The sequence below is a fragment of the Leptosomus discolor genome, chromosome Z, assembly GCF_034619465.1.
Source record: "Leptosomus discolor isolate bLepDis1 chromosome Z, bLepDis1.hap2, whole genome shotgun sequence".
Taxonomy (NCBI): Eukaryota; Metazoa; Chordata; class Aves; order Leptosomiformes; family Leptosomidae; genus Leptosomus; species Leptosomus discolor.
The window spans coordinates 23,040,768-23,058,870 of record NC_141419.1 but is presented as its reverse complement, the minus strand read 5'-3'; the positions used below and the strand labels follow the sequence as shown (position 1 = coordinate 23,058,870).

Genomic DNA, 18,103 nt, shown 5'->3' with positions numbered 1-18,103 from the left:
TTGGCTCTGGATCCAACTCTCTCTGCTTCTTGTAAATGGAGAAGGAGATGTTACAAATTTGAGGCACTGTCGTATGTGCTGTACTCTGGAAAATTGCTACCTATATGGCTGAACACCTGTCCCAAAGGGAAGTACTCAAACAGGCACAATTTCTTTCTGGATCAAGCCCTGACTGGCTATTATGTCTCTGCAACCTGCTTTTTCAATTACTGGTGCTCAGTCAGGTCCTGAGCTTAGGAACTGTGCGTATTTGACATCTAGGTTAAAATAAAATAAAACAATTTTTTAAAAAGTATCTTTTTGGCATCGAGTTTCCCAGAGAAATGAGGAGTGGTTATAGACTTCTGGGAACATGCAAAATTTTGGGGACCCTAGGAAAAAATGTATCCTCTCCACCTCTACCACTGCTGTGGAGGAGGACATGTCCCAGGCCTTGCTTGGTTTCTGTGGGCTCTGCCAGACCCAGAGAGAGCCACTTGAGGCAAGAAACCCAACGCCTCCCCCCAGATCTCAACAGCAACAGTAAAATGCCCTGTGCTGGCCAATGGCCAAGAGCAGAGGGCTCTGTTGCCCCCCATTGCCCTGCTCCCTTGGACCTCTACTTCAGTGAGAGAGATAAATCAACAAGAGGGCTCAATGGTGACTATTTAGTTGTTCTATTTTCTAAACCTTCCAAGGGAAAAATTTTAAAGTTCAATATCCAAAATGAATGCAGTATTTTTATTTTTTTTTATTATTTAAATTCTTGGTAACTCAAAGTTTCCAGTGAATTCAGAACTTCTTCTGAATGCAAGCAACTTGCAGATGGGCTGCAGGGTATGAAACCGGCAATTTCAGCAAAACAAGAAAACCCAACTGAAACATTTCAAAAACAAGACAAAAAATTAAAACCATTCAGCAAAAGCATAGTGAATTAAGATCTCCCTGTTAATTAAAACATGTTTCTTTGTAAATTCAACGTCTGTATCCATAAAAGAAATGTAAATGGTTAAATCCTCAATTTGTGTTACCAACAACAATTTGTTTGATTAGATCTACTCTTACAGTTTAAATACACCTATTTTTAATGCACACTGTAAAAAACATGGTATTGTCATTGGCAGGGTAAAAATGCAATAAATGCTTCTTCCATTTTACAGCCTTGTTCCAAAAACTCAGGGGAAAAAATTATTTCCTCTTCTTCCAGGAGTAAATCTCTGTACACTGGATATTTATGCCTATGAAAATGGTTCACAGGAAGGTGGCTATACTTTGTTTTCTGGAAATACGCCTGGAATTGCTTTTCTCTGCCTTGACACAAGTCTGGATAGCCCAGCAGCCTGGTCTGGCTCAGAGGCACCTGAGACGGGGCCACCAGCGCTGTAGGACAGGGCAGTCCAGGCTGCAGTCGCCCCGCAACTTCCTTCCATAGCTCATGCTCCAAACACTGTCCAGGCAGCTGGGCTGGCTCTCAGAGGTGCTGCTTCTGCCTGCCAGCTGCATGGGAGCAAGGTCACAGAGACAACGTTATAAATAAAGAAAGGGAGTGGAGAGATGGGAACAGAGGGAGGGGAGAGGGAGGGTGGGTGAAGAATCAAAAAAATTTAAATAAAAGCAAAATCTCACAGGAAAGAGCATCAATCACTACTGTTTTCTCTGGAATGTGCCTAAAAGATCATATTTCTTGAGTGCATATGGCTTCATACACACCTCTCACGCTTACTTGATGGGGCAAGCAAGGCCAGCGCTTTCTGAAAGCTTTCTGCTTTTTAACACCACCACACAGCAGCACACAGTGAATGCAGCACTGGGGTATTTGATGGATTAATAGACTGAAAGCTGAAGTGTTCATCTAAAGAATGTTACATTAATTATTTCTAGTTAATTAATTTGCTTTGTTTGTTTATTTAAATTGACTGTTCCTCACTCTAGCCTGAACCAAGCCAAGCTTTTCTGCTGGAAAGACACAAACCAGCACAAGTCGTTTCATGCAGAACACTGGCTAAACAGGCAAGGACTGGATGCATTTTAATTCCATGGTCTACAGAAGCCATATAGCTTATTAACCAATACGCATTCCCTTTACCTTAATTTTTTTTTCGTGTGTGACAACAATAGGAAAGGCACTAAGCTACGACACACCCTGATATTACTCTCTCTTTGTTGAAGGAAAGTAAATCCAAAATGCAATCGGAAGGCAAAGCCCATCCACGAGGCTGAGCACCAGGAAGCAAGCAAGCAGCAAGCAGTGATCCCTCAGTGCTCAGTGCCCCTACACCTACGTCCCACAACATTGCTTCTGCCCAGAGCGAGGGCTTTGTGGCCAGCAGACTGCAAAATGCAAAACCGCACAGCAGGGACACACAGCGTGACGTCGAGGGGCCGAGCAGGAGAGGGAGTTTTTGCAGGTGGCCGTTTCATGCCCCTCCCGTCCCTGCGGTGCGGAGGCAAGCATCCTCCCTGGTGAAGGGAATGGTGCAGGCAGGAGCCCCTGCTGAAACCTAGGGAGGAGGGATCAGAGCCAGTTGATGCATTGACAGCTCTTTCTTGGGGAGTCTCTATCTTGTCTCCTCACCTGGGGCTGACAGGCTCTTTCAACAGAGATCTCATTAAGCCTGTACTGTGCTTGAAACAGAAAAAGGAAGAAACCCCCAGTTCTTCATGTCTTCAGAGCTAAATCCCTCAGATCACCCTATATTTTTGGCACCAGAACAAAAGCAGAGCAAGCAAAAAGACATCTCGCTTAATTTCCCATTTTGCTAAGTTATCTACCAAGCATGTATACTGAAATAGTAACAAAAAAAATTGTGACCTCTTTAAGGAACAATGAATACACTCCACTGCTGTATACTACAAAAGACACTTTCAAAAGATGCATTGTTGAAATAAATTAATAAATCTTCATGGAGAACTCACACAAGTTCCAGAAACTATGCCAAGTATCATCAGAAATGCCAATTTCTTCTGTATTTCACAACATACACAGTGCATCAGCTTCAGTGATCAAGGTACTGCATCTCTTCCACTCTCACCTAACAGAGTTATCTTCTTTTCTCTAATATGAATTATTGACTTGTTGGGTTCAGAACAAGAATTTTAGCTGGCACATCTTGGAAAATGACTCTTCAGTTTCCTAAATGCTGCTTGGTATGAACTGGCATACAGGGAAGAAAACCCCAACCAGTAACACTTTGCAACTGCATGCTTCAAAATAACTTTATGGATAGTCAACTTCTGAAATTAAATACAACACAAATTAAAATTCAACCAATTTGCCTGTTCATCTTGCCTGAATTTAAGTCTTTCTTTCCTGTTACTGTCAACCTTCTTAAAGCCTTATAGCACTGAACTCCATTTCACTGTTCGCCTCCAGATGAGGAACCACAGCATGGTGTGCCCTGCTGACATGACTTTGAACATCAAACACTAACAGACACACTTTGCAGGTCTGCCAGCTCAAGACAAACAAATGTTTGTTTTCTATCACAAATTTCTGTTTTGACCTGTGCAAGCAGGGGTTGGAAACACCCACATGTCATTCCCACCCTGCTTTCTACAGCATGGTATGAGGAGACAGGAGTTGTTATGTATTTCTATTTGCAGAGAAGATGTGACTTTACTCCTTCAGCCTCTGCCTTTCCTCATCCATGAGGCTCTTCTCAGCCTGGAGTTAAGTGACTCTTTGTAGCCCCTCTGCCAATTAACTGAGTGCTAGGGGCTGTATTACACATCACTTAAAGTTGACAGTTTCTTACTATGTATTGAAAGAAATGTATTTCCCCATTAAACAGTTGTAACCTGTAACACCCAAATTCACGGCTATGCTAGTAAATTTTAATTGTAACCCACCTCTATAGCAGGTGGCTATAGCCTTGTAGCAACCAGCTGCTGATTAACAGTCACAACATGACTGACTTTTTAATACTATTATTCACTGGACTCCACTCCTCACTCTGCATGCCAGCTGAAGAGATAAATAAAAAAACCAGCCTGTTCCTCACATGTTCAAGGTTTGAAATTAAACTTTTTTTTTTGTAATTATGCAGACATTTTTCCTCCCAATTACGGAAGATAACTGAAATGCACACACAATAGCATCGGCACTGAAGCAGGCAGGCTGTGAGGGGCAGTGTGTCAAACAGGAGACTGGCAGGCAACGGCAGGTCCCTGGTGCTGTACCCCGGCCTGTTTTGGGGTGTTAGTACAATTGCTGCAAGTTAGGAAGAGTGAGCAGAGTTTCTATACTGCATCCTTTTCTCTCATATAAGCAGGAGGCAGTTATGGTAGAAAATGTCATTAAATATGTTTATTTTGATAATTAATGAAGGTAACAAACTTTAAAAAAAATTCAACACGTTTTTAAAAATTTCCTTCAGTTTTCCTTTTACGAACCACAGTATTCAACTTTAATTTGTCTAACAGAAGAAAGCGGCAGCCATTCTACAAATACGTAACAGATTTACACAGCTTTTATTCCTTCTTTTTATATACACAGTTTTTGCTTGGAAAATTCATCTCCATGTTACTCCTTGTACTTCTAGAAAAGTCAAAACTGTGCACTTAAAAGCAACTTCAAACAAGGAAAGCCGAGAATTATCAATGCCATATGTCAGAACAAGTTCTTTCTGAGGTTACATCAATATCAGAAGATGGGAAACAGCTCCTAAAACTGCTTTTAGGAGAACAAGGAAGGTAGCGAGTCCAGGGTCAGAGGAAAGGATTTCCATGAAAAGAAGATAAATGCAGGAGCTTGGCAGCTTTTCCTGCTTGTAACAGCTAAATTCTCTCCCTCTTCTTCAGGAGACAAAGACTTCTTTCATGAAGGAAAATATTTCAAAAATCTTAACTGTCCTTGCATATCTATGGCTATATTAGCAAATTTGTACTCAGATACCAAGTACTTTAATAAAGCAGAAAGACTCAAGCAGATAGCTCTTACTCCAACACAAAGAAATGCCACAGAATTGTGCTCTCTCACTCCCCACAAACTTATCTGAACCTTCGTTTTTTCCTTTAAAAGTAAGCTCATAGGCTTTTAGTGCTAACATCAAAGAATTACTACTTCCACCTACTGCAACACACAGAGGCCGCTCTCCTAACATCAGTCTGCAGCAGCAGATGGCCAGCCCTGTGGCAGGTACGTCTACGACAGTTTTTCAGACCAAATTCTCACTTCCCCAGCTGCAGAACTCAAGGTCACCCTGCCCACAAACTTCAAAGCAATCGTCCCCGGGCATTCGAACACCCCCTGTTAGCTGGTAGGCCTGGAAGCCAATTATTTTCTCTTATGGTAGTTCTCCTTGCTCCAGTACATCATTAAGCAGCACAGACTGATGGACAACACTTGAGCGTGGAAAAGAAATGCTTCAGACTTAACAAATGGTGTTGTAGCTTCTGAAGTCTCATGACCTTCCATACAAGCTCCAAGTCCTTTTACCTGCTCTCCAGGCACTGACAGGAAAGGATAAGTGTTTGCCAGTGGACATGCCACGTACACAAGAAGCACACTTGAATGTAGTATCAGCATTTCTCCATGTGGATACAAGGAAAAGGGTCTTCAGGGACTTTTTTAGGCTGGGCAAAGCAGAAGGGTGGCACGAAGGTTTCCTGAATAAGAACTGCAGAAAGCATGGGGATTTTCTGTAGCTGTTGTTGCTTTCAGCTTTAAAGAAGGGCATCAAACGTGTAAGAGTGTGACAGAAACTTAGTTGCTTGGGGAAAAAAGAAAAGGACTTTTGTCTAAAAGGAAAGAAAAAAGAAGCCCACCTATGAGCTTAGCTATAGCATCCCTAGCTGTATGAAACAGGAAAATAGGAAGCTGTTCCGCTAATAAAGCCAGAACCAGAAGAGCTCAGAATCACATTTTTCTTTCACATTCAGGTTCAAAATACATTATTAAAAAAATGCACAAACAGCCTTTTCCTCGAACATGCTTTTCATGCTGAGACTATGAGTGAGGCACAAAGGCTCTTGTTCAAAGGCTATCACTCACTGCTGACAATTTCCCCACTGACTGGCTGCTGTACCTCAGACGTTCCAGCAAGCTTTTCCACTAGCAATAACTTCATGTTTTGATGTTAAGAGCCACAGTTTCATTGAAACTATTAAGGCAAAAATAATTTGGAGTTTAAAATGGTATTTTTATGTTTTCACAGATTACACCAAAAACTGAGACAACAAAGAATACTTACTCACACTGCTCATGTGCAAAGAAGCAATGCAAAAGAAGGAGCACCAACTTCTCCTCTCCCACAAAACAGTCTCTTGTTCTCAATGTTTTCCACTGGTGGAAACAAACGATTGTTCAATGCCTCATTGAATGCAGTTTTGCAATGTGATAAGTTAACAGCTGGCAGTTCTGTTCACGTAGTTTCTCAAGCTGAGGTCTAGCTGTAAGTTTGGCTTAGCATTTCAGCAGTTTTCACTGAAACACAGGTATCTCAAAGATGAAAAGACAGGCCAGTGGCTGGACATGGACATTACCCTAGGTGTTCCAGACTGCAAATGCTTTGCTTTAACAGCTGCAAAGGATGTATTATTTTTAGCTGAAGATGCAACAAATTCAACCCAGAAAGGCAGTGAAGAAATTAAGTGAAACATTTAGAACCGAACTCCCCATGCAACTATGTGCTTTCTAGAGGACAGAAATGATAACTTGCAAGCAGCCATTTTGTGAAAGCATTACTGTCGCCTCTTCTAAAGGAAGGATTTTTCTGTTCCAAAAAATTAAACTCAAAAAGCCCAAGATCCGTAGGTTTTGGCCATGTGCTAATATTTTACATGTAAGTCTTCCTGTACACATCGATGTTCAGATTTTTTCATTGGTAACAATCTCTACACTGGGCTTTCAGCTTTTCTTATAGTTTACCAAGACCTCTGGGTTAGAGCAAATATCCCACAACACATCCCTGACTCCACTCTTTCGGAGAAGCCCAGGTTGATGAGTACCCACTCACAGACGCAGCATTGCTAAGTGGAGTCAGACGGCAGAGCAAGATACGGTACTAATTCATTTTGCTTTAGTGCAGATTTCCACTCCTTAGCCAGCAGTTTGTTACTTCACCCAGATCTGATAGAAAATGTTTGGATTCTATTGCTTGGGGGTAAGGGTGTGATTTCCAAATCCTATTATTCATTAAAACAAAACAAAAAAAACAACCAACAATTCCCTTGGCCTTGTTGAGAAGACGACTGCCTACTTTTGCCATGGCAATTCATTTTTAGAAGCCTTTTAGAAACAAGAGACAACCTACACAAGCAACTATAGCGTGGTTTGTTCTTTTTTTAAATTAAAGACTGAACATTAGTACAAACCAAGGACTACTCAAGGTTTATCTCTCTCTGGCCATTCTTGGAAGAACACAGAGAGCTTTCCTTTGCCCTTTAAATTTATTTCTTCCCTGAAAAGGTAATAAATTATACGGAAGTCAGGGGAAAGACTTTTATTAAATAAGGTCTCATTTCCATCGTATGTAAAGTAATCGGATTTACTAGAGGGATTTTCCTCCTTCAAAAATAAAATAAAACAAAACCACATTCCTGCCTTGGGAAATGATGAAAGTTCCTCAAAGCACAGTTTCAAAGGATCCCAAATGAAAATAAATAATACTTATTCTTAACTGAAGGGGGAAAGTTCCAAATGGTTTCCCTGGGTGAAGCAATGAATTACACAGGGACACGTAGAATACTTTAGAGAAAAGACAGTTACCAGGGACGTATCAGCTTTAGCTGGGGATGCAATAAATTTAATTGGGAGAGTCACAGAAGAAACTAAGCAAAACATTTAGAACGTGACTCCCAACACACCCAACTACACTCTGGTTCAGAGGAAGAGCTGTCTGGATTCAAGGCAGCAATAACTTCTGCTTCAGCAAGGACAGCTTGCATGGGCTTGTTTTGAAAAATAAAGCTACTTACAAAGTTTATCACACAAACAAACTGACTGTAGTGCAATTTCCAGATGCTGTGCTTCCTTATTCTTTCTCCTTTCAATATCTTTGCCAGCCAAGCAGTACTGGAAAGATATTTGGTTTAGGGCTACTAGAAACATTCAAAAAGATCAACTGGAATTCACTTGCAGGACTATAACTGACAATAAAAATGATCAGGAAGTGAGATTGTGAGAGACAGATTGTCAGAGAGCAAATATACTATTGCTTTTACTAGCAGCATGAAAAAAGCAAGTGCAAAGGATCTTAAATTTAAGAAATGCTCCAGTCACTGTATAATTACGTGCAACTTACAGCTCAGATCCCTAGCAAGTTTTCATGCCTCCACTATGTTAACTGAAAGCAGAAACCCATTTTGCTGATGGAATGTAACTGGTTTTTAATAGTTCTTTGCAAAAACTTGTCTTCCTTTTATAAAAGAGTGCTAGATCTATCTAATATAGAAATCAAGCTATATTTATCAAGAAAATAAGAATATGGACATTTGCATGTGCAAACGAAAATATTACTCCACTCATGGATAATAGACATCATGAAAATTCTGAGTTTTGTTATTAAATCTGAATGATTTCACAATGAAATCTTCTAACAAATACAAGCAACAATGTGAACACTTCCATTCTGCTTCACCTACAATGTTACACTGTACACTGTTTTTTTTAAATCAATACAAAAATGCCATTAAGATTCATGGAAAAAAAAATTAATTTTCAGTTTCAAACTGAAAGATTTAGATTAGATCTAGGAAGAAATTCTTTACTGTGAGAGTGGTGAGACACTGGCACAGGTTGCCCAGAGAAGCTGTGGCTGCTCCCTCCCTGGCAGCGTTCAAGGCCAGGTCGGATGGGACTTTGAGCAACCTGGTCTAGTGGAAGGGGTGTTGGAACTAGATGATCTTTGAGGTCCCTTCCAATTCTATGATATTTTAAGTAGTCACAGCAAGCCCTAGAAGCCACCCCCATCCCAAACTGTTTGTGATATTCTCCTCCAAGGAGTAATCACAACTAGTCTTAAGGACTTCCACTAAGAAAAGAGAAAGACATCCAAGCCATCAAAAATCCTGCAGGATAAGGTGTGCTATAAAAAACCCTTATAGATTAATTTTAATGAAGATTTCACTTCTTCATGCAAATATTTGATGATACAGCTTGAAAGTACTGCCATCACACTGCAGCACTGAAAGTACTTACTATAAACCTTCCCTCTCCATACAATGGTAATAAGAATTAATTTTATAAACTCTATGAAGAGCACTCCATTTCAACTATAGTCATCAACCACAATTTCCCAGTTTACTCAACTGTGGGTTAAATTCACAGTTTATGCACTTTTGAAATATACTTATCTAAAAACACTGGGACTGCACATAACTGCACCCTGTGTGCTAGAACAGAAAGTCATTGATGCTGAGGGTTGTATTGCCAGCTCCAGTTCCAGAGTTTATTGCCGTGTTTTTCCGTCAGGACTAAATCAATACACAAGCGACATTACTGTGACGCAGGGGTCAGGCAGGGTTGGTAACTCTGAGCGAGCCTCCCATGCTGGCCACAGGGTAACCTGGTATTTATGGCTTCACACTCCCCCACTTCCAGAGAAGGAGCTGTGAAATGTGCTGTTCTCATCTGAATTCTAGCCTGATCTCACTGTCCTGCCCACCTCTCTAAGGAAGATGTAATAACATCAAGGAATAAAACCCAGCTGGATGCTGCTTTTCTCTAAACAGGGCCATTGCTACCTGGTGGAAGGATAAGATGACGTTGTTATTTTCAGCCATCTCAGGGAAAATGCTGCTGGAGAGCTTGGCTCTCTTCACACCAGCAGAGCTCCTCAGGGAGGAGGTGAATAGGTGAAATTGTCTTCCCCCAATCACAGGGCTCAGAATAAAATCCTCGGCTTCTCCAAAAGATCCTCTTATCATTTGCATTGAGCTACCAAGGCTGATGTTTGCTTTGGCTCACCATAGCATTCCACAGGCATGGAAGGTCTGCTGAAGTTCAAGTGATGCCATAACCAAGCTCTAGACAAGATCATCTTCATCTTGGCCCAGGACCACTTAGTAACTCGTGAAATACAGTTAATAAACCTTAGGTTGATCAAAGCCTTATGATTCGGGGGCCAACAAAGATAGGCCATCCCAGTTAACTACCTCACACTGCATGAGGGGTACGGAAATAAAGACACACCACTGGCAAAACAGAGTGCTGTCATTAACTTTGTAGCACTACTTCACAGTCTTTGTATTTTCTACTGAAAATCAAGTGCTCTTACTGCATGAGGGGAGGAAGTGGGAAAAGATGCAGACTGCATGCCAGAAGAGACAGCGTAGATATTGAAAACATCTTCTAAAAAATATGCCTCCACAGAACTTCATGTTTTTGATCTTGGAATGAAATGCTACATATCAATCACCTAGAAAGGTTAAAGTTATCAATAATGCACTTTATTTGGTTTAACTCTTTGGCTACAGCATATGTGACACATGCATTACCATAGTTATTTGTTGCTTTCCATCCCTATTTGGTACCTAGTTGTGAAAGAAAAGCTACAAAAGTACAAAAGTTAAGTGTCTCATGCAATTCGTAACTGTGGCAGAAAGCGAGGGCAGGAAAAAAGCTGTTGCTGAGCAGTTCCACCCTTCCAGATGTTTATACTGAACTTCCAGATGTTTTCCTTGCATTTATTGCTTCGTTATAATAAGTAAGGGACTGTCTTCAAACACAGTGAGACTCCTTTATATCGTAACAGTTTATACAAAAAGAACCTTCACTTTTTTAATCTGTGCCCACATTAGCTTCCAGATCTTACAGAACAAACCAATTCCTCCAAACAAAGTAGATGGTCTTACAGGCAGGAAAGGCCTAAGTGTCTTTTTAGTTCCCAGGAACATAAAGGGTAAGCAATCATGAATTCATTGTTTGCTCTCCCTATGGTCCTGGGGGCTAGTGGCTTAACAGGCATGCCTAATTTTGGCCAGTCGCCATTGAGAACTCACCCAAGACAGAAGGCTAATTGGCAGGAGTGGTAAAACAGACATAAGAAGGGCTGTGGATATTACTGTTATTTAAAACTCAGTTATAAAACCTCAGTATCATAATCTCAGAGTATAACTTCTAAAGAGTGAAGAATGCCCAAAGATGTACATAGAGGTTTAGGGAAAAGCTACCCACATGATAAAAACAAGAGCTGACAAATTAAGGATGGGTGTTTAATTAGTGTTTAGGCAGGAGAATATACAGACTAACTTTCCAACAGTAACAATTTAAGCTGGTAGTTATCTACAAATGCAGCTACATAAGAACCCCTAAAAGACCGTAGCCTTTCACGACTTATTCCAGGCCATGGAAATCCAGAACATAGCTAGTTTTTCAGCCCTGAGCTCTGAAATTCTTTTTTTGGTGCTTTCACTGCTTCTTAAAATAATAGTTTCCCAACACAAGAAAGACATGGAGTTGCTGGAGCGGGTCCAGAGGAGGGCTACCAAGATGGTCAGATGGTTGGAACACCTCTCCTACAAGGACAGGCTGACAGAGTCGGGCTTGTTCAGCCTGGAAAAAGAGAATGCTCTGGGGAGACCTTCTAGTGGCCTTCCAGTACCTGAAGGGGGCCTACAAAAAGGCTGGGAAGGGACTTTTTACAAGGGCCTGCAGTGATAGGACGAGGGGTAAAGAATGGTTGGAAGCTGGGAGAGGGCAGGTTTAGACTAGATACAAGGAAGTTCTTCACCCTGAGGGTGGTGAGACACTGGATCAGGTTGCCTAAGGAAGTTGTGGATGCTCCATCCCTGGCAGTGTTCAAGGCCAGGCTGGACGGAGCCTTGAGCAACCTGGTCTAGTGGGAGGTGTCCCTGCCCATGTCAGGGGAGTTGGAACTAGATGGTCTTTGAGGTCCCTTCCAACACAAATCGTTCTATGATTCTATGATATTGTCATCCATTTTGGGGCCAAAATTGCATTTGGCCCAGCCAGATGCATTCAGATCTAGCTATGACATCTACCAGAAAAACAGTTTAGCTTTGTCCTTAAATGTAAGATAAGAAAATGTGGAGGATGGAAGAGAGGACGCCAACCTTCAGCTCTCATACCTGCTAGGTTTCTGCCTGTTCCCTTGATTGCTCATTTAAACATAACACATAGTGGTGGTGAAGGGCAAAGTGTCATTGAGCTGCAAGCCAAACCAGACCCTATTTCATGGCTCTGTGCGGTACACAGATCAGTCTTGCCTTAGCCCCAGCACAAAGGAAAGGCATGCTTTAGAGAAAGAGGTTTATGTTCCTCGTTACTTTCGAAAGATTTCAAAAGCAGCCTTGTTAAAAGAAAAAAGGGCTCAGCTATGAAATCACTTCCTTCTGTTTAAAATATTTTACTCAAGGAAAAAAAAACCCCACACAAAAGGGCATGAAAAAGGGCGGGGGGGGGGAATCTGTTCTCTGCATTTGACTTCTTCCTAGGATTCAGCATCCCACCCACTCTGTGGGATGACGCAGTGTGCCAGATCCCGACCGCTCCAGCCAGCGCGTCCAGCAGCCATAGCCCTCCCCACACAATCACCCCCTTGTCAGAGGCTGCTGGCATCTGCCCTGCACACGCTGACAGCATCACCGCCGGGAGGACTGAAGCCCCTTCAGGGCAGCTCTTGGAGCAAGGCAGCAAGGCGCAAGGATGGCAGGCCATGTTAGGCAGCTAAGAAACAAGAAGCTCTTCTGTTAATTCCCTCCCTCTCCTGCCCCCCAAAATGCAGCATGGACGGGGACAGAGGAAAAGATGATCTGCTTGCAGCAATGAGCCTTTGCCTGGGAGTGCAGCCAGCCGGACGGCTTCAGGAAGACCCGTTTATGGAAGTTTAAAAGTCAAGCGAACAGTTCATTGCTGCCCAAATCACAGGGGGGTTACTTACAGCTGAGCAGCATTTTAACAAAGATCCTAAGATGAGGACTGGTTTGCCTTCCTTTGCCAACACTCATAGGTTTACTCAGATTCCCAGATCTGTTTTTCCTTGGTTCCCAAGGCACCCTCCCTCTTCTCCAAAATAAATTGCCTTCTCCTGGGTAAGTGGGCTGACACACACCAGCTCCCTTCCCCACTCAGCTGTGGGACTGGAGAGGGATCTTAAGAATAAACTGAAACACTTTCTTTCCCCTCTCTACCTCCAGCAAAAAGTTGGTTTCTACCTCAAACAGCAATGTCTTACCCTGATCTGCATAATTAAGAAAGGCAGGGGGTCTTTTCCTCTGTGTTAGTGAGGTTTACTGATGCAGAAATAGCCAGATAGCGTGAGATAAATGTTCATCAAGTTGCTTCAGCCTGCCTGAAACACCCACCTTTTCTGCCTTTCCCAAAGCTGAAGCAGATGAACTGCAGCACTATGTGCTGACTACCTTTTCAAGAAGGCACTCAGGAAGTACAACATTTGAAATTAAATCTGCTTGTGAAAATTTTAAGCCAGACTTGCAAGCAGTGCCAGAGCAGCAGGACGCCTGCCTGATCAACAGGATGACCGCACCGTCCACTCCAAACTGAGGTATCACCTAACCAGGGCTTTGAAGCGATGTTTAGCTTTTTTTTTTTTTTTTAAAAGCACAAAACAATCCTTCATCAGAAGTGCAAATTCAGTAATATGGGATGGCACTCGCCAGCTGATGGCAATTATTGAATGTTTCTCATAGTTCATTTAGCAGTTTGCTTAACACCCTGATGCACAAACATTTAACCTCCCAAAAGTCTCTGTGGTTGCCCCCAGGCCTGATTCTTGGCTTCAGGCTATTTTTTATTTATTTTTAAAAAACCCAACAAGATAAACCCACAGCTGTTTCCCAGTCATCTTTATCTTGCAGCTGTGCCTCACAGGTGGTACAGAAGTTAAAGCATTGCTACTCCTTTACACCACAGCCCTATGAGTAACCTCCTCTAACCAAAGAAACCACATTGCTTTGGAAAAAAGAAATATCTTTTCAAAATAATATTGAAGAGGGAGAAGGGTGTCTCAGACTGGGATTGCCTTTATTTTCTTCAAACAGATTTAATGCAATAATACATTACCTCTCTTTGTAAACGGTGTTTTATGGAGACTAGAAGAGGTGCTAAAGCAGAGTGTGTATGCCACACCGAATGAATTCAACTGCACCAGTAACAAGAAACAAAGTCCTGTTTGAATTTTGAAGAAAGCTTCAACCCGTGCTACCCGCAGTCCTGAAAAATCTTACTCCAGATAGCCCCAATGAGGAACGAGAGATAATACTGAACTACATCAGCAGCTAAACTTGAGACACCTTCAGTTTGGCTAATGTTACTCAACCGCTGAAGTTGTTCCACTGTTTACAGAACAGTACCTGGAAAAAGGAAGGTATTTATTAGGGAGAAAAAGGCTGCTTTATGTTCCTTGTACATCTCTATTGTCGTGACCACACTGGGTGGCCTGTACATCTTCCCTGTGACTTCTTCTCATAGGGGAACAGAGGAGGGTACAAGGGGAACAGAGGAGGGTACAGTCACTACCTAGCCTTCCAGCTACATACATACCTCTGGGCCTGCACATGCTTGGGATTAGCTGCTATGTGCTATTTATTCAGTGATTATTTACTTCTACAACTCTGCATTGCACTGACAGAAGCGCTTACTATTTCCCACCCACTTTTTTTTTTTTTTTTTTTGAAGTCTGAGCCAGACTTTCACCTCACAGGAAATACTCCACTGCTGTATGAATAGCAGTTCCTTCAGGAGGGAAAACACGGATCTATTTCCTAAAAATAAGACTGCAAAACCTGAATTTTCTTTGTGTTCTTAACCTCATCTTGCCTTCTGCGAGGAGGATCATGGAGGTGGGGAGGGATAGACTCTGAACCACCAGACAGTCAGGACAGGTTTTACCCACCACTACAGTCTCCCTTGCAAAACTTGTTGAAATTCTTTCCCTGAAGAGAAGAGCAGGGCACAGAAATATGACTAATTAATGGCTGAACATGTTAGTCAACTACACAGTTCATATTCTGGTTACAAAGCTAATCACTAGAAGAGAGCAACATGACATTCTTAAACTAACATATGAGTTGACACAATGACTCACATCAAATCTCTGCAACTATTCTGCCACGTTTGTGCAGACAGTAACTGCTAGAAAGTATAAGTCACAGCATAAAGCCATGGAAATCAGGATATCAAAGCAAGAACTGGGGCCAAGTTTTGGGCTTTGCAGACTATATACAGTTGCATTTATGGGCTATGAGGGCAACTTCACGATGCAACAGAGTACTAGAATTCCAAGAGACCTGCGTACCATGCTGGAGGACCTCATGGGTGGGAACACAGGTTGCAATAAGGGAGACAACTGGCACCATCCCTGCCTGCCTGCAGCTCACTGCCATCTGCAGCAACAAAGAGCAGAATAAACTGCAAAGAACGACATCAGGGAATGGTACCCAGTATTCAGGCTGTGCTTTTGCATATGGAAGCCAAGAACCCCAGACACAAAACAAATACAGCCATTCACAAAAAGACAGGAACCTCTGACTCCAAAGTGTGTCTTGATATTTGCTTGATGTTTCACAAACCCTGAAGCTTAGGCACCTTCTGAGCAGTGTATTGAAGCACACCAGTGCGTCACATGCTACTTTTCTGTATTAGCAAACTGGCAGATACTCAGATGTGCCAAACTTTACAGACCTGAGAGAACTGTACAGGCAGTCCTGCTTAACACGTAGTTCATCAATAGCCTGTAGCCCCTCATTGTGCTCCAGACATGGGAGCACTGCCTGCATACACACAACACCTTTTGGGTGGCAAAAAGGAGACAAGAGGTATTTCAGTGGAATCATAGAATCATTAGGTTGGAATGGACCTCTTAGATCATCAAGTCCAACCATCTACCCAACACCACCATGCCCACTAAACCATGTCCTGAAGTGCCGCATCTACACGTTTTTTTGAACACCTCCAGGTATGGTGACTCCACCACTCGCCTGGGCAGCCTGATCCAATGTTTGACCACTCTTTCAAGTAAACAAATTTTTCCTAATGTCCAATCTAAACCTCCCCTGGTGCAACTTGAGGCCATTTCCTCTTGTCCTATGACTTCTTACTTGGGAGAAGATTGAGCCTTCCCTGTACTATTTTAAGGTTGCAGCCATTTGGCATCTTCAAAGGCAAAAGGGTGAACACTGCACAGGATAGGCTGCTACAACAGGTTTTAAACCCGCATTGCTGAAAAAACGCACCACTTTAACATCTCGGGGTCCTGGATTTTCATCAGTTTCATGTTACAGGGCTGAGTGACCAAGGCTCTTATACCCACTTCCATAAGTAAGCTTGACAGCCCCAACACAGTAATGTATGCTGGGAGTTCCTACAGGCCGCACCTTTTCTGGTGTCTTCAAAATGCTGCTGACCTCCCAGAAGCTGGACATGCATTACTGAAATCACCTGATAAGAAACAGAGTAGGAAGGCAAAGTAAGCACTTACCAAGCACAATGACCACAGTCTTCAGGAGGCTCATCATGGTGTCCCGATTCCTGCGGGGTCCAGAACTGTGTCTGGACATTCTCATAGTCCTTTGGCGGACATACCCAAAGATATGAGCATATAGGACCACCATGACCACAAAAGTGACCAGGTTGAAAATAGCCCAGAAGACCAAGTAGGAGTCACTATAGAGCGGTGCCATGTTGGAGCAGTGAGTGATATCACAAATACAGTTCCATCCGACACTTGGTATGGCACCCATGACGATGGCCATAGTCCAGATAACAACAATTACGACAACCACTCGCCGGTTGCTCATCCGAGTATGTAGCTGCATTCGGAAAACTGTAATGTGCCGCTCAATAGCAATGGCCAACAGATTGGCTACAGAAGCTGTCAGGCTAGTGTCAATGAGACCCTGACGGAGAAGCCAGGTGCTTACAGTCAGTCTTCTAGTGTTCGGTCCTGTGTTGAACATTAAGTAAAAGTAGGCCAGCCCTGCAAAAAAGTCCGCAGCAGCTAAGTTGGCCATTAAGTAATAAATAGGAAAGTGGAATCGGCGGTTGACATAAATAGCCACCATAACCAAGAGGTTGGCCAGCATTATGAAGATGCAGACGGTAATCCCCAGTCCCATTACAAGCTTGCTGACAGTGTTCCATTCAGTGGCTAGATATTTTCCACTTCGGTTATAAAAGAAGGCTATGGTTTCATTGTAGTAGCACTGTGGTTCACTCATGGCTGTGGACTGAAAGAAGAGGGGAAAAAAAGAGAGAAAAAAAAAAGAAGAATGACATCAGAACTGAAAACATATGATTGTCTCCACAGACAAGACATGCACAGAGAGCAGGGAAGGGAACACACTTCAGAACAAATTTATTTTTTCAGACCAAATGGCATTCCACAACTCGCAAACAATTGCTCTGAGGAGTCCAGTAACAACAACCAGATTAGAAACAACGAGAAATGCTTCCATCTGCTCTGGAGCATGATTTCTGACGTAGTTGTAAATTGCACAGCAAATGAGCTTCAGGCCAAGCAGACCTGTTGAAAAATTCTACAAAGAGAAGGGCATATAATTCATAATTAAGAAAAGTTCACTCTGTAACAGGACACCTTATTTACATTATCAGGGCATAAAACTGTTGTTTGGCTGTAGCAGTGTAAAAGAAGAGCTTCTCAAAGAGGAGGAAAAATGCATTACATTTCCCAGCAGGTTTTGACTCATTCAGGTCTCCATCAGGGGCATTCCTTCTTGTCCTGTCTTAACAACTGAGAAGTATGCCCTAAATTAAGGTAAGCTCTAAGACTGTGAATTGCCAGGGCCAGGGGCTACGTCTTTCCATAAAGCATGAAGTGCATTTATAAACAATAAACAAAGCATGTCACTGTATTTCTACGATCATTCTTCTTTTTCTGTCAGTCATGTTTCTAAGCAGGGTTTGAAATAAACTGTGTTTTTATGTGTAACTCACCTGATCTGGCTTATTCCAATTTGAAATTGAAGGAGTTAGGCAAGAAATCAGAAAAACAATATTTGACGTAACTAGCATTAAAAGCATCAAACCTTATTTCTCCTATTAAGTGTTGTTATGGCTATGTCAGGGAATACATGATTAATTTTCCTTGCTGAGTACAGCTGCGAGGGCAGCAAACAAGCCCCATACTCCACCAGAGTGTAGAAATTTTGCGTAAAACTGTTGGCTAACAAGAAAATGCTTAAT

General features: G+C 42.3%; 1 protein-coding gene across 1 annotated transcript in view; it reads right to left on the bottom strand.

Annotated features, from left to right (window-relative positions):
• The window catches only part of LPAR1 (lysophosphatidic acid receptor 1), a 50,708-nt gene that overhangs the window by 20,861 nt on the left and 11,744 nt on the right, over window positions 1-18,103 (bottom strand). The window contains exon 2 of the mRNA XM_009946902.2: window positions 16,380-17,127. Coding sequence (XP_009945204.1) covers window positions 16,380-17,127 — 748 coding nt within the window. The remainder of the gene's footprint in view (window positions 1-16,379; window positions 17,128-18,103) is intronic.